Genomic DNA, 16,994 nt, shown 5'->3' on the forward strand with positions numbered 1-16,994 from the left:
TAGAAAGAGTCCATCACAGAAGAGTAACAGAGGGTCGGTACTATGCAAATTTATAAGAAAAGATGCTCTGGCGGTGTTATTTTATGGATTAGAAGTATTTGCAAAAAAACAGATTTGTCAGGAGAGGCCTTCTTTAAACTAAAAATGGAAATTAGTCCAATATCTGAATTTCATTGTTACCACGCCATCTCTGACTTTGCACACGTAAAACTGGGCAACATTTCTCAAAGTGTCTCATGCAAATTGATAAATCTAGCGCAATTTGCATCTAATCTGAGTTTATACTATTTGTTATTGGGCTTCCTTTTGGTCAAAAATTTTTGGCAAAAAAAGTGGAAAGGCCACTCTGCCAGGAAGAAGCCATTAGTCCAATAGAAACATAAAAAGCCAGATTAATGTTTTCAAATGCACACAGGAACAAAGACCTTCATTTTTGGAGACATGTCCTGTGGTCTGATGAAACTAAAATGTAACTTTTTGGGCATAATGACCATCGTTACGTTTGGAGGAAAAAGGGAGAAGCTTGGAAGCCTAAAGACACCATCCCAACTGTGAAACATGAGGGTGGCAGCATCATGTTATGGGGTTGTTTTGCTGCAGGAGGGACTGGTGCTCTTCACAAAATAGATGGCATCATGAGAAAAGATTATGTGGCAATACTGAAGCAGTATCTCAAGACATCAGCCAGGAAGTTAAAGCTTGGGCGGAAATGGGTCTTCCAAATGGACAATGATCCGAAACATACTGCCAAAATGGTAATAAAGTGGCTTAATGATAACAAAGTCAATGTTTTGGAGTGGCCATCACAAAGCCCTGATCTCAATCCTACTGAAAATTTATGGGCAAAGCTGAAAAGGCAGGTGCCAGCAAGGCGACCTACAAACCTGCATCAGTTACACCAGTTTAGTTAGGAGCAATGGGCCCAAATTCCGACCAACTATTGTGAGAAGCTTGTGGAAGGATATCCCAAACGCTTGACCCAAGTCATTCAGTTTAAGGGCAATGCTACCAAATACTAATGAAATGTATGTAAACTTTTGACTTTGCAGTAAGTAATAAAAATGCCTTAAAACATTCTCTCTCTCTCATTATTCTGACATTTGGCAAATATTAAAAATTATGGTAATCCTAATTGACCTAAAACGGGAAACGTTTATTCTGATTTCATGTCAGATATTGAGAAAAAACATACATATGTGTCTTTTTATATAGTGTATGTAAACTTCTGGTTTCAACTGTATATAAAATTGAGACTTCTCATCACTAACCTTATTTATATATTTTTTGGGGTATTTTAGAGCCAATTTTTCCATCTATTTTTCAGCAATTAAAAGTAATCCAAGATTTAATTTCCTTGGATCTGAGATTTGCCTTGACAATTCCTCCAGAATGGACAGGGCGATATAATGGAATACATTGTGGAGGACGTCAGAAGTAGGCTCCTGATTAATATGGTTATGTTAATGTGCTGTGCGGCTGGCGAGAAAACATACAAAAGGATGAGCGCGCTAATAAAGGATGACAAATGCCAGCGCTACCTTTCCTATGGCAGCGGAAATGCAATTTCTATTCTTTCAAGGCTTCTGTGGATCTCTGGTGTGACAGTGAAATATTCGGACGGACAGCCGCTTCTATGGAAATTGCTTTTACCTTTTTTAACTGAGGTTACATCCCCCTCCTCTGGTGGCAATCCTGAACCTCCGTCCTTCCAGAACGGGTTTAATTCCCTGGCCTGCAGCTTCTCCTGCAAAACACACACAGACGAGAGCGGAATATAAAAAGCCACATAGCCACATAGAGAAGCTGGAGCAGAGCTATAATACTCCATACAACCCCCGGACGGATGTGGCGGTGGTTTTTTTTGCAACTTTTTTTTTTTCATCTCGTTCTGGAAATCCCTTTAAGAGCTTGTTAATAGAGAAAACACTTTACAATAGTGGTGTCCGTAGTGTGTCTCTCTGGGCTCTGTAGTACTGAAACAGATTTATAACTACAGGTTGGAGACCGCCCCGTTGGCGATATCATCCGGTATCATAAGAGCTTGAGTTATTTTCCAAATCTCATTAGGAAGGAGGCTTTTATTATTATTATTCTTTTCTAGTTTAATCTATAATGTTCGGGGCGCATCTCTGAATATTTTATGTAGATTAGGAATAATAATATTAGAATATTTAAAAAGGTCCCATATGGATACCAGTGCAACCTGTGATCACCGATGGTGCTGCCGCCTCACATGCAGCAGGTCCTGAGTTACAATCCCTTCAGAGAGAAGTTGAGAAATAAATCAAATAAAAAAGATAAGTGTTCTCCAAGAAACATCAGAGAAGTGAAGAATTAAAATGATCTATTTGGAGGATTGTTAGGACCTCAAAATCAGATTTGTTGGTCTGACTCCCTGTACCAGCTGGATAGAAGAGGCTGCTCCCCCGTCCCCCTCATTGTGTGCCACCAGGACTGCAGTACCAGGCTAAGCCAATACAATGTGCGGAGCTGAGTCTGGTAACTATAAAGAAGGGGGAGCACTGCAGCCGCTTCAATCAACTGAGTGGTAGAGATGCTAAAGAGAAGGCCATAAGTATTAAAGCTCCAGAACATCCCTTTAAATTTCATGTTCCGTAGAGAAAGTATATAGGACAAGGGAAAATGCAGAAGGAGAATGACAGTAGTGGCTGTGGGACTTCCTTCCTGCCCGATGCTGAATAAGAAGTTAAAAAAATACTACATAAAAACAAAAAAAATAACAAAATTATTATTTTTTTCTTGCATTTTATCATCCCTATGAATTCCTCTTCGAGGCAAACCGGTGTATCCTGCGGTGTCGGCCATCTGGCTGCAGTAATAGGACAACACAATCGTGGTTTGCACTTATGGAGATAAAGCCGATAAATACACAGAGGGATGTTCTCTGCCGGCCGGAGATATCCGCGCTGTGATGTAAGACCTTGAAGGAGCCACAGCGAGAGACAAATATGGTCAGCACGAGTATTAAAGCTCGCCAGTCACAGAGAGATGGCAGGAAAGGATATCTGCCAGTGCGGAGCCCGGGTCATGGTTATATTCAGAGGCAAATGTCCAGCATCACGACACTAACATACATCTTATTACAGAGGGGACGGCGGGTGGGGGCAGAGGACAAGGGAGAGGGAGGGGCAACAGAGGACAAGGGAGAGGGAGGGGCAACAGAGGACAAGGGAGAGGGAGGGGCAACAGAGGACAAGGGAGAGGAAGGGGCAACAGAGGACAAGGGAGAGGGAGGGGCAACAGAGGACAAGGGAGAGGAAGGGACAACAGAGGACAAGGGAGAGGGAGGGGCAACAGAGGACAAGGGAGAGGGAGGGGCAACAGAGGACAAGGGAGAGGGAGGGGCAACAGAGGACAAGGGAGAGGGAGGGGCAACAGAGGACAAGGGAGAGGGAGGGGCAACAGAGGACAAGGGAGAGGGAGGGGCAACAGAGGACAAGGGAGAGGGAGGGGCAACAGAGGACAAGGGAGAGGGAGGGGCAACAGAGGACAAGGGAGAGGGAGGGGCAACAGAGGACAAGGGAGAGGGAGGGGCAACAGAGGACAAGGGAGAGGAAGGGACAACAGAGGACAAGGGAGAGGGAGGGGCAACAGAGGACAAGGGAGAGGGAGGGGCAACAGAGGACAAGGGAGAGGGAGGGGCAACAGAGGACAAGGGAGAGGGAGGGGCAACAGAGGACAAGGGAGAGGGAGGGGCAACAGAGGACAAGGGAGAGGGAGGGGCAACAGAGGACAAGGGAGAGGGAGGGGCAACAGAGGACAAGGGAGAGGGAGGGGCAACAGAGGACAAGGGAGAGGCAAAGGACAAAGGAGGGGCAAAGGACAAAGGAGGGGCAAAGGACAAAGGAGGGGCAAAGGACAAAGGAGGGGCAAAGGACAAAGGAGGGGCAAAGGACAAAGGAGAGGCAAAGGACAAAGGAGGGGCAAAGGACAAAGGAGGGGCAAAGGACAAAGGGGGGGCAAAGGACAAAGGGGGGGCAAAGGACAAAGGGGGGGGCAAAGGACAAAGGGGGGGGGCAAAGGACAAAGGGGGGGGGCAAAGGACAAAGGGGGGGGCAAAGGACAAATGGGGGGGGCAAAGGACAAAAGGAGGGGGCAAAGGACAAAAGGAGGGGCAAAGGACAAAAGGAGGGGGCAAAGGACAAAAGGAGGGCGGGAAACGGAGGACGACCAAGGGGAACAGAGGATGGGAGGGGAGGAGCAGAGGTTGGGGAGGGGAGGAGCAGAGGTTGGGGATGGGTGGAGGCAGAGGACAGCCAAGGAGGGGAGGGGGGCAGAGGACAAGAAAAGGGACAGAGGATGGCCAGGGAGGACAGGGGGGCAGAGGACAGCTAGGGAAGCAAATGAAGGAAGAGGACAGAGGACAGGTGGGAAAATAGACAGAGGAAAGAGAGAGGACAGTTAGCAAGATATTTCTTAAAAGGGAAACTTTCAGGTCTCCTTTGACTCTCAATCTGTGAAATATGCCTATTACTGCACTACAAGAAAGCGCTTGCTGTTCTACCCAAATGTTTCCCTCTTCTAAAGTCTACTGCACTTTTAGACAAGTTGAATGAAGTCCTCCTTACAAATAAAGATATGTTCAGACAGATGGATTGCCATCCTCCCCACAAGCTAGGATACCTCCGGACAGTAGGATACTTTGAGCATGCCTACTGCCTGTTCGGGCATGCGCAGTGCAGCAATGAAGCCAAGGAGAGTAGAACCGGCTTCGTAATGCATGCCCAGGCAGACAGGAAAGTATCGTCGCTTGTGGAAAGGACAAAAGACATTATATCCTGTAAGGAGGACGACAATCATGGCAGCTGAGGCTCTAATAGTCTGCTAGAAAGTGATGCCTCAGATCTGGCTAATTATCATAATATTTGAGGAGCATTAAACTTTATATTCATGAGAAGGAAACATTTGGGTAGGACCTGACACACTGTTATAATAGAGTAATGCTATGGCGTTTTTTTTGGGAGACACAAGGGTCTTGACCTGTCAGCATGATTTAGCACTATAAAGTAAAACGTATGGCAATAATGGCGCTATTACACTGATTAAATGGATACCTTTGTTGAAGGAATTCGATCAGTGGATCTTTGTTAATCATGGTTTTAAATCTGGGCTTGGGGGATTAGGGTCTTCTTCTGCTCCGGCCCCTCAGCCTGCCTCCTGCGTTTCTACAGGTCACTGATGATTCAGTAACCTGTCTGTTTTGAAATTATGCGCCAGCGACTGCGCCATCATTGAGTGGGCGGTGCACGCGCAGTGTGAGATTTCATGTCTGGTCTTCGGGTCTTAAGTAAAATGGCGCCAGAGTCGGTGCATGCGCAGATCGAGATCTACGCTCAGAGATTTCAAAACGGAGGCAGATCACTTAATAATTAGTGACCTGTAGAAACACAGGAGAGAGGTGGAGGGGCGGGAGCAGAAGAAGACTACCTCCCCAAGGATTGATCGGATTCCTTCAACAAAGGTATCAATTTAATCAATGTAATAGCGCCATTACGGCTATACCTTTACCTTATATTGCTAAATTATTCTGACAGGGTCCCTCTAAAGGCGTTGTACACTTACTTGAGAGAAGGTTCCCTTTACGTGACAAAAAACTGAAAGTGCCCCCCACCCCTGCTGTGTTCTCATACATCAGCTGTAATCTGTGATGAATCTGTCAGTAAAGCCCCCCCTTACACATTATACTTCTATCATCTAAACCCACTGATATCAAAAGTTTCAACGGGCGGTCTAATGTGTGATTGGGCCCCGGAACAATTGATTGTCAGGAGGGTTAATAATCCATCATGTCTGAATTTGGACCACAAATCCTTTTGTTCTCTCAGAGATAAGCCGCTGCCAAACATGTTTCGGAGTGCCCCTCCCAGAACACAGGAGCACTTGGCCGAGCGAGCGTTCCTGGTCATGGGAGAGGCGGCAGGGATGGATGCTAGCCAAATAGCCTATCTCATGTGTATGGTCGGCTTAAAGGGGTGGGCCAAAGCCAAATTTGAATTTCATCCTAAATGTCTATCTATTTAATGGAATAATCTAAATCACTTTGCTAATATATTTCAATTAAAAAAAATCCCTACCGTTTCCCTCTCTACTCTATCTACCTGCTTTTTTTTTTACATTCTGTCCATTTGTTTGAGTATCCCAGCATGCATTTGGGATTCTTAAATGGGACATTATCAGGGGGTAAGGGCTGGGGTCACTTCCACAGTCACTCCAGCAGCAACTTTCCCCACCCTGAAGGGAAGCATGATCAGTGGCATCTGGTTTGGGGGCTGGGCCAGTCCCTGCTTTACTAAGCATGTGTCGGCTGTCAATTCCGGCAGATGCTCAGTACACATGCTCGGTATGCGCACCCTGCTCAAAGTGCTTTATTCCTTTGAGCAGTGACAGTTCGCTCCCTTGCCAGTTCTAAAAAGAGAAGTGACAAGCCGGTAAGAGAGCGCACTGTTTGAAAAGGAAAGAAAGCAGCAAGCAGGGAGAGAAACACTGCTTTATCAGTGACGTCTGTTTCAAGGGAAGAGCTGGTTTCTGCTCTTCCTGCATTCTCTCCTTTTCAATGCGCTCTGACAGTGCACTCTCGTCGGATTTGTCACTTCTTATTAGAGCAGACGAGGGAGAGCAATGTCACTATATTCAAGGAATATAGCGCAGGGATAGCATACTAAGCATACATTGGAATTGACAACCGGAATATGCTCAGTAGAGAAGTGACTAGCCCAGCCCCCTAAATAGAGGTAACTGATGACGCTTCATTTTAGGGTGAAGCCAGAAGATGCAGCAGTTACCGTAGTTCTGACCCCCTGATAATGTCCTGTTTGAGTGGGCAGAGTTTGGGGTTTCCAGATGCCTCCAACTGATTATTCGATTTCAGCATTTTTAAAAGTTGCAAAATGTTTGCACAAATGTACTTCAGTCCTCTTACCCGCAAATTGATTTTATCTAAGTCTGAAAGTTTTTTAAAACTTTGCAACCTTTTACCACAACATGCAACATTTAAAAAGTAATAAAAAAAGGTTATAAACAAAATAAAGAGCATTTTTGACTGTGCAAAGAAATGAATGAAGCGTTCGAATTTGGAAGAATTTGATGCAAAGTCAATGAATACGACAAGAAAAAAAAATGCAAAAGATAAAATGGATTTTAAGTGTTTAACTTCTCTTGCAGCGCTCCCACAGGGATAAGGTGGGATTACACGGTTTCTAATCAATTCAGCCTGTAATGCCGGAAAGGACAGGTCCTCCAGGGAGAGAGATGCTCTGGGTAACTGCTGCCTTTGCTCATCATGTCTCCTCACCATTCCCAGTTCTTCTATCAACCATCACAGTGATTGTAAAAGGATGATAGAAGTTGCTGATATTAAGCACGTACCCGTGCATGCAAACATTTCTAAGCCGCCATTATGTGAGGAAAGATATAGGGGGTGGGGGGGCACTAAATTTGGCCAAGATACAACCCTAAATCCAGAGAGGAGATGAGTTCAGGGAGCCTGGACAGCACATGTGGCAGCTGCAATGGCCACTCTATTATTTGAGGATCAGATATCAGAAATTCTAAGCAGTTGTATGCGGGCGCTGCTCTTATTTGTGATACGCGGAGCTCCCCTGGAAATTTCCTATAGGGTTCCTGCCTCGGAAAGCACAAGCCCCGTACACAGTACCACCACACCCCGTATCTCCCCCGGCACAGACCTGCAATGTGATTCTCACGCAGCGCACGCTCTCAGATGAACGACTCGTTACCTTTTCTGCAGCTTCGGCTCGTTCACGCTCCAGTGTTTTTTCCTTCTGTCTTTCGGCTCTTAACGCGGCGGCTGACGTCGCTTTCACAGACATAAAGTCTAAGGTCATCCACTCGTCCCTCTGAAATGGAAGCACGGGTTCATTTAGCATCACACCACATCCAGGCAATCTCCGGGCTTATGGGTAAAAAGGCTTTAGCGGACACCAAGAAACTGTCAGGTGGCTAAATGGCAGACGGACACTGTGTGCATCCTAAGCCGGGCTCTGTGCAAACAGCATGGAGAAGAAGGAAAAATGGAGCAAAGCATAAAAATATCAGCTGTGAACAGGTAGATAGCAGAACTGGAGGATTACCGCATAGAACAAGCCCATGGAGTACCGAGATTTTCTACTAATTAAAACCACCTTGTCCGAGCTTCTGCTAACAGCACTCAGATTGAATCACAGTAGTCTGGAGATGACTCACTGACTTCTATAGGAGAGTGTAAGCATGCTCTGTGACCTGTGCAGAGAACACTGCGCAGGGAGGGGGGAGGAGGTGATCTGGGAAGATCACTCACAGCAGTCTGGAGAGGACCCACTGACTTCTATAGGAGAGTGTAAGCATGCTCTGTGACCTGTGCAGAGAACACTGCGCAGGGAGGGGGGAGGAGGTGAGCTGGGAAGATCACTCACAGCAGTCTGGAGAGGACTCACTGACTTCTATAGGAGGGTTGTGAGCATGCTCTGAGACCTGTACAGAGAACACTGCGCAGGGAGGGGGGAGGAGGTGAGCTGTGAACATCACTCACAGCAGTCTGGAGAGGACTCACTGACTTCTATAGGAGTGTTGTGAGCATGCTCTGTGACCTGTACAGAGAACACTGTGCAGGGAGGGGGGAGTGGGGAGGAGGCGAGCGGTGAACAACATCACTCACAGCAGTCTGGAGAGGACTCACTGACTTGTATAGGAGTGTTGTGCGCATGCTCTGTGACCTGTGCAGAGAACACTGTGCAGGGAGAGGGGAGGATGTGAGCTGTGTACATCACTCACACTAGCTTGCTGATGACTCAATGACTGCTATAGGAGTGTTGTGAGCATGCTGTTACCTGTGCAGAGGAGACAGTTCAGGAAGGGGGGAGGCTGTGAAAATCATTCAGTCTGGAGAGGACTCACTGACTTCTATAAAAGAGTGTTGTGAGCATGCTCTGTGACCAGTGCAAAGAACACTGCGCGGGGGGAGGGGGGGGGGGACATCACTCACAGCAGTCTGGTGATGACTCACTGACTTCTATAGGAGAGTGTAAGCATGCTCTGTGACCTGTGCAGGGAGGTAGGAAGATGTGAGCTGTGAACACCACTTATCAGCTTGTTGATGACTCAATGACTGCTATAGGAGTGTGTTGTGAGCATGCTCTGTGACCTGTGCAGAGATCACTATGCAGAGAGGGGGGATGTAAGCTGTGAACATCACTCACAGCAGTCTGGAGAGGACTCGAATTTCTATAGAAAAGTGTTGTGAGTATGCTCTGTGACCTGTGCAGGGAGGGGAGGAGGTGAGCTGTGCACATCACTTATTGTGAATGACTGACCCTAAATATAGGTAATATCTTTCAATGTTATCCTGTCTGTGATGATAATGAAGTGACTGAGAAACAATCTCTACAGAATAGGAAGCGTCAGTCCATTACAGGCTCAGTAGTCAGAGTGATAACTGAAAGGTTTAATTTTTTTATACAGTACAGACCAAAAGTTTGGACACATCTTCTCATTTAAAGATTTTTCTGTATTTTCACGACTATGAAAATAGTACATTCACATTGAAGGCATCAAAATTATGAATTAACACATGTGGAATTATATATTTAACAAAAAAGTGTGAAACAACTGAAAATATGTCTTATATTCTAGGTTCTTCAAAGTAGCCACCTTTTGCTTTGATGACTGCTTTGCACACTCTTGGCATTCTCTTGATGAGCTTCAAGAGGTAGTCACCGGAAATGGTTTTCCAACAATCTTGAAGGAGTTCCCAGAGATGCTTAGCACTTGTTGGCCCTTTTGCCTTCACTCTGCGGTCCAGCTCACCCCAAACCATCTCGATTCGGTTCAGGTCTGGTGACTGTGGAGGCCAGGTCATCTGGCGTAGCACCCCATCACTCTCCTTCTTGGTCAAATAGCCCTTACACAGCCTGGAGGTGTGTTTGGGGTCATTGTCCTGTTTAAAAATAAATGATGGTCCAACTAAACGCAAACCGGATGGAATAGCATGAAGCTGCAAGATGCTGTGGTAGCCATGCTGGTTCAGTATGCCTTCAATTTTGAATAAATCCCCAACAGTGTCACCAGCAAAGCACCCCCACACCATCACACCTCCTCCTCCATGCTTCACAGTGGGAACCAGGCATGTAGAGTCCATCCGTTCACTTTTTCTGCGTCGCACAAAGACACGGTGGTTGGAACCAAAGATCTCAGATTTGGACTCATCAGACCAAAGCACAGATTTCCACTGGTCTAATGTCCATTCCTTGTGTTCTTTAGCCCAAACAAGTCTCTTCTGCTTGTTGCCTGTCCTTAGCAGTGGTTTCCTAGCAGCTATTTTACCATGAAGGCCTGCTGCACAAAGTCTCCTCTTAACAGTTGTTGAAGAGATGTGTCTGCTGCTAGAACTCTGTGTGGCATTGACCTGGTCTCTAATCTGAGCTGCTGTTAACCTGCGATTTCTGAGGCTGGTGACTCGGATAAACTCATCCTCAGAAGCAGAGGTGACTCTTGGTCTTCCTTTCCTGGGGCAGTCCTCATGCGAGCCAGTTTCTTTGTAGCGCTTGATGGTTTTTGCAACTGCACTTGGGGACACTTTCAAAGTTTTCCCAATTTTTCGGACTGAGTGACCTTCATTTCTTAAAGTAATGATGGCCACCCGTTTTTCTTTACTTAGAATTTGTATTATGGCAAGAAAAAAGCAGCTAACAGTCTATTCAGTAGGACTATTAGCTTTGTATCCACCTGACTTCTGCACAACACAACTGATGGTCCCAACCCCATTTATAAGGTAAGAAATCCCACTTATTAAACCTGACAGGGCACACCTGTGAAGTGAAACCATTTCCGGTGACTACCTCTTGAAGCTCATCAAGAGAATGCCAAGTGTGCAAAGCAGTCATCAAAGCAAAAGGTGGCTACTTTGAAGAACCTAGAATATAAGACATATTATCAGTTGTTTCACACTTTTTTGTTAAGTATATAATTCCACATGTGTTAATTCATAGTTTTGATGCCTTCAGTGTGAATGCACAATTTTCATACTCATGAAAATACAGAAAAATCTTTAAATGAGGTGTGTCCAAACTTTTGGTCTGTACTGTATATATAGATAGCAAAATGGAAAAAAATGACCAAAAATGAATAGATATTTATCTATCATTTATAATGGGTGATGACGAGGCCTCGGCACTCGGAGGGCGAGAGCAGTCGAAGGCAACATAGTTCATCAGAGATAAAAGGTGATAAAACTCGGGTCATCGGCATGATAACCCAGGCCAGGGGGTCGCGGCTGGAAGCAATGTCTGCATTCAGCTCAATCTTCTGGTAGATTTTGCCCAGGTGGTTCCTAGTCCAGGCTGCTCATCGTTTCTGCCGTACATATTTCATTTCCAGAGAGAAGAGACATAAAATACGAGCGACTTCTACAGTAAAGTCTGTGTGACAGGAGGGATTTGCAGAAGAAGCTTGTTTGACTTTTCACCAACACTTTACAAGTCTTGGGGAAATATCATTTCATTTATTTCTAGGATTGCAAATGTAAAAAAAAATAATAATTTAGAAAGGGAAAGGATGATATTTATTTTACATTATAGTATAGCACCAACATATTCCACAGCGCTGTAAATGATGGCAATCTGTGCACATCAGTCTCTGATCACCATCTCATTTCCTCATCTCATGCACACATTTGTTTAAATCAGGTTTTTGTGTTAAATATATTTATTTTTTTCATTTACATATCACAATCTATATTAAAAATAAAAAAAGAGAAATCTTGCAATTTTCCACTGGTGTTTTTATTAGACTAACTTCCTGTTTCAGGAAACAACACATGTACATAGCCAAAATGGTCGGACTCCAACCATGTATTTTGTATTGAAGCATCTAATGAGCGTGTGCAAAGGTCATGATGAAGGAAGGGGAGCAGTGACATTGCCTATTGTGGCTTGTAATCTTCTGTTATCAGCTTTGTGTAGACCTGTCAATGTAAACCTGCCTCTGATGATAAGGAAACTGCTGGAAACTCTTCCTCAAAGGACAGGAAGTTAGAGACTAAAATAGCTCCTTTGGCAAATGTAATAAAATTGCAAGATTAATAATTATTTTGTGTTTTTTTAAGGAACGTGATGTCAAGAAAAAATTGCCAACATTATTTTAAAAGTACATAATATACAGTAAGCAATATTAATATCAGCAAATATCTCCAATTAGAAATGTAGTATAGTTCTTGAAATTCGCTATGTCGCTTACCCCATGTGCAGGGCATTGAAGTAGTTTAGGTATCCCTGGTTATGACTACACACAGTGACCGTTAGGTAGTTACACAGCTCTTAGTGGTCATAACCATGGATACCTAAGCTACTGCAATGCCCTGCACATGGGTTAAGTGACAGCGAATCAGAAGAACTGTACTAAATTTCTAATTGGAGGTATTTGCTATTAGTTTTACACCTACTACATATTGGGATAGGATCTTGGAGATGGGAATACCCCTTTAATTGACAAAAGTCTATGGAAAACAGTCTGAGATCGGACCGCTAGTGCACAGACTGGCCACAGCTCTTCTGACCTGACCATATACATTTCTATGAAGCTCTCACGCTCGGGTTGGGAGACTTTCGGCCAGTTCGTGCACTGCGGTCCCATCTCAGGACAATTTGCAAGGGCGTCTGAATGAGCCTTAAGCCGGAGAACCAGAAGGAAGCCTACGCAAGCAAAGAGCAAACATACTTGCTCCATGCAGATCTGTAGGGAACAACCCCTTTAAATCATTTAGAGTGGAAAACCATAGTGTCCTGGAAAGGCTTTGATGTGGACTCAGGAGCGGAACCTTCACCTTTCCCGGCAGATGATGGCTGTGTTAATCATCATCTGTCTTGAACATCAGCAAGCAGAGCTGCACTTCATCTGCTGCTGTTAACCGCTCAAATGCTGCTGCCAAATCTCTGAAAGTGTGCAAACATGCAAAAATGGGAAATTGCCATGTCAGGTAGGGTTTAAAGGGATTATCCAAGAAATCGTGCTTGGTTGTTAAGTAGAGGCATAAAGTAAGATAAATGCCATTAAGCATTAAAAAAACAAAAACTTAAAAGTATTTCCACCATTCCCTTCCGAATCTTAGCTGACAGCTATGAGAAAGACTCGTCTCTGCCTGCCCGGTTAGGTGACTGCCTCTATGACGAGCACAGAAGATGCTGCAGCATCAGGGTCTTCTCCAGCCATAGGATGCCCCATTGTGCGAGACAGGAGACCCCGCAGTTGAACGGCACGTGCCTGTCCACCTGAGTGCAGTTATAACGGACAAACATTAGAGGGAACCTGTCATGTAAAAAAACGCTATTAACCTGCAGATACGGGGTTAATCTGCAGGGTAATAGCGCTCTAAAGTGGTGTAGCAGCCGCTCTGAGAGCCCCGCTGTCGGGGGGACATGAACTTTATCCCCTCCCCCCCGGCATCTTGTGGCTTTCAGTCATAGGGGCTGCTTGCAGTCATTTTCCTCTGTTATTAGAGCTCATATTGATGCCCCAGTTACGTGGAAAAAATGTACAGTATAAAATAAATATTAAGTCCCCCAGAGAACTTTTCTGAAATTTTTGGAGGGACAAACTATTTAAAATTGAAAATTAATAAAAAAAAAATACAAGATACAACTTTTTTTGTATATTCATTGCATTATTCCCTCAGAAACCAGGCCTGGGGATCAAAAGAGGGGGTCCATGACTCGGAAGACCCCTTCTTAAATGAAACGCTGCCCCCATGCAAAAGAGATCTGGGCCGATGCCCTCCAGAGAGGGAAGAGCACAGAACCACAGTACTATAGTATGCATGGAAAAGGCCAAAGATGACCCGGAAATAAAGCCGGCCCATGCGCATTGCAGTACTTTGCTCTACCCTCGCTGAGCAGAGAGGAGTGCACCTGCGCAGGAGAGTGATGGAGGACACTGTGTGGACAACGTAGGAAGCGTCAACCATATGAGGCAGTGAAGAAGGACGGCAATTATAAGAAGAGGGGAGGCGCCAGATCAAGACCAGCGACAACCATAAGATCTGACTGCCCCGTCTGGAAGTATAATAAAAGCTATTTTTTGGGATCTGTACAGGGGATTGGAGACTTACATACAGTATTCTAGAATGCTGTAAAAAAAGGTCTTAAAGGTGGTGTCTATTGGGAAAACCTGGTGGCAGGTTCCCTTTAAATAAACGACTTGCCTCCTGACAAAGCAACTCAAAGCCAAACGCGCGTCAAGGTATCTGTGCATCTCCTCCTTCGCTCCCTAGGTGACATACCATGACTCAAGGTAATCAAATGTATTTTATCATCTTTGTCTCTGATCTGATTTCATATCGCACATTTTATGAAGGGTGTTATATTAGATTGTTATAAGACTGCCATAAGCTGATTAATTGATTATATAACACTAGGCTACCTTGTTATACTGTACAGATTAAGGTGCAATATAAGCCTGTCATCTTATTATGCTGCATACATTATACGTTCATCCTTGCACTTTATTAAAATTTTGCTGACTACAAACTCAAATGGATGGACTGATTTCTGGGTCAGCATATACTACATTGATGTCCTCTAGGCATAAGCTCTGTATTTATTGATGTCCCAGATTTTAGACAACAATATCCACTGCTATGCTGTAATGTTTTTTGCGAACTCCTATATACTTGTAGTTACGGAACTCTGCATTAAACACTGATTTTTTTTAATAAACATTGATATATTTATTGCATTCCTTATGTTTCTGGGTTTCTTGACTCACTTTGATATATAGGGTTATATACACTGTGTGCAGAATTATTAGGCAAATGAGTATTTTGATCACATGATACTTTTTATACATGTTGTCCTACTCCAACCTGCATAGGCTTGAGAGCCAACTACCAATTAAGTAAATCTGGTGATGAGGAGGGGTGTTGACTAATGACATCAACACCCTATATAAGGTGTGCTTAATTATTAGGCAACTTCCTTTCCTTTGGCAAAATGGGTCAGAAGAGAGATTTGATGGGCTCTGAAAAGTCCAAAATTGTGAGATGTCTTGCAGAGGGATGCAGCAGTCTTGAAATTTCCAAACTTTTGAAGCGTGATCACCGAACAATCAAGCGTTTCATGGCAAATAGCCAACAGGGTCGCAAGAAGTATGTTGGCCAAAAAAGGCGCAAAATAACTGCCCATGAATTGAGGAAAATCAAGCGTGAAGCTGCCAAGATGCCACTCGCCACCAGTTTCGCCATATTTCAGAGCTGCAACGTTACTGGAGTATCAAAAAGCACAAGGTGTGCGATACTCAGGGACATGGCCAAGGTAAGGAAGGCTGAAAAACGACCACCTTTGAACAAGAAACATAAGATAAAACATCAAGAATGGGCCAAGAAATTTTTTTAGACTGATTTTTCAAAGGTTTTATGGACTGATGAAATGAGAGTGACTCTGGATGGGCCAGATGGATGGGCCAGAGGCTGGATCAGTAAAGGGCAGAGAGCTCCACTCCGACTCAGACGCCAGCAAGGTGGAGGTGGGTACTGGTATGGGCTGGTATCATCAAAGATGAACTTGTGGGACCTTTTCGGGTTGAGGATGGAGTGAAGCTCAACTCCCAGACCTACTGCCAGTTTCTGGAAGACAACTTCTTCAAGCAGTGGTACAGGAAGAAGTCGGTATCGTTCAAGAAAAACATGATTTTCATGCAGGACAATGCTCCATCACATGCATCCAACTACTCCACAGCGTGGCTGGCCAGTAAAGGTCTAAAAGAAGAAAAAATAATGACATGGCCCCCTTTGTTCACCTGATCTGAACCCCATAGAGAACCTGTGGTCCATCATAAAATGTGAGATCTACAGGGAGGGAAAACAGTACACCTCTGGGAACAGTGTCTGGGAGGCTGTGGTGACTGCTGCACGCAATGTTGATCGAAAACAGATCAAGCAACTGACGGAATCTATGGATGGAAGGCTGTTGAGTGTCATCATAAAGAAAGGTGGCTATATTCATCACTAATTTTTTTGTTTTTTGTTTTTGCATGTCAGAAATGTTTATTTCTAAATTTTGTGCACGGATATTGGTTTTCCTGGTGAAAATAAACAAGTGAGATGGGATTATATTTGGTTTTTATTAAGTTGCCTAATAATTCGGCAGAGTAATAGTTACCTGCACAAACAGATATCCTCCTAAGATAGCCAAATCTAAAAAAAAACCCACTCCAACTTCCAAAAATATTAAGCTTGGATATTTATGATTCTTTTGGGTTGATTGAGAACATAGTTGTTGATCAATAATAAAAATAATCCTCTAAAATATAACTTGCCTAATAATTCTGCACACAGTGTATATAAATCAATATCTCCTTATCTAATTAGAGGAAACCTCATCTTCTTTGGTTATATCTGTTCCTTAGGGATCATTTTCCACTCTATAGTGGTATCTTTATAGGTTCTCCCTTTAAATAAACATGTTTTACTATAAATTAATCAAGACACATTTTGGAATTTTTTTTTTCAGGCACAAGCCCTTTAACACAGCAAAATACCTGAATTTCTGACTCCGATTCGTTCTGGATTTTCCAAGCTTTCTGGTCACTGACCGGCTGAGAAGGAGAGGCCTCAACCCAATCACCGCCGGAATCCTGCGCACAGGAAAATAATCAATATACAGGTAAAAACGATGATCAACACATACGGGGAGAAATCATATCAAGAGAAAAAAAATCCCAAAAATTAAGTTAAAGTCGTTTCCATTAATCACAACGTATAATATCGTTAAGATCGGTGTTTAGTCTTTGATCGTTGCGACACTCAGTGATCATGAGAATGGTGATCCCCGTGTCAATGGAGCGGCGATGGCCTCCCCCCCCCGCTATCTCGATCACCCGCGATGGTCATACACTACCGCTTGGACCCCCAGTCTTATGTTCGGAGGAGTCTCCTGGACACCACATTGTAATATGAAATTCCTAATCGATGCTGCATTGCAAACAATAGC

At 44.2% G+C, this 16,994-nt stretch overlaps 1 protein-coding gene across 2 annotated transcripts in view; it reads right to left on the reverse strand.

The window, feature by feature from the left end:
* Positions 1–16,994, reverse strand: part of CWF19L2 (CWF19 like cell cycle control factor 2) — a 156,441-nt gene that overhangs the window by 131,706 nt on the left and 7,741 nt on the right. For both annotated transcript variants that reach the window (XM_073662189.1, XM_073662190.1), the window contains exons 4-6: positions 16,543–16,638; positions 7,758–7,877; positions 1,651–1,744 (exon numbers count right to left, since the gene is read on the reverse strand). In XM_073662189.1, coding sequence (XP_073518290.1) covers positions 1,651–1,744; positions 7,758–7,877; positions 16,543–16,638 — 310 coding nt within the window. The remainder of the gene's footprint in view (positions 1–1,650; positions 1,745–7,757; positions 7,878–16,542; positions 16,639–16,994) is intronic.

Source organism: Phyllobates terribilis, unplaced genomic scaffold, assembly GCF_046119375.1.
Source record: "Phyllobates terribilis strain yellow unplaced genomic scaffold, ASM4611937v1 Scaffold_2__4_contigs__length_985480577, whole genome shotgun sequence".
NCBI classification, from domain to species: Eukaryota; Metazoa; Chordata; class Amphibia; order Anura; family Dendrobatidae; genus Phyllobates; species Phyllobates terribilis.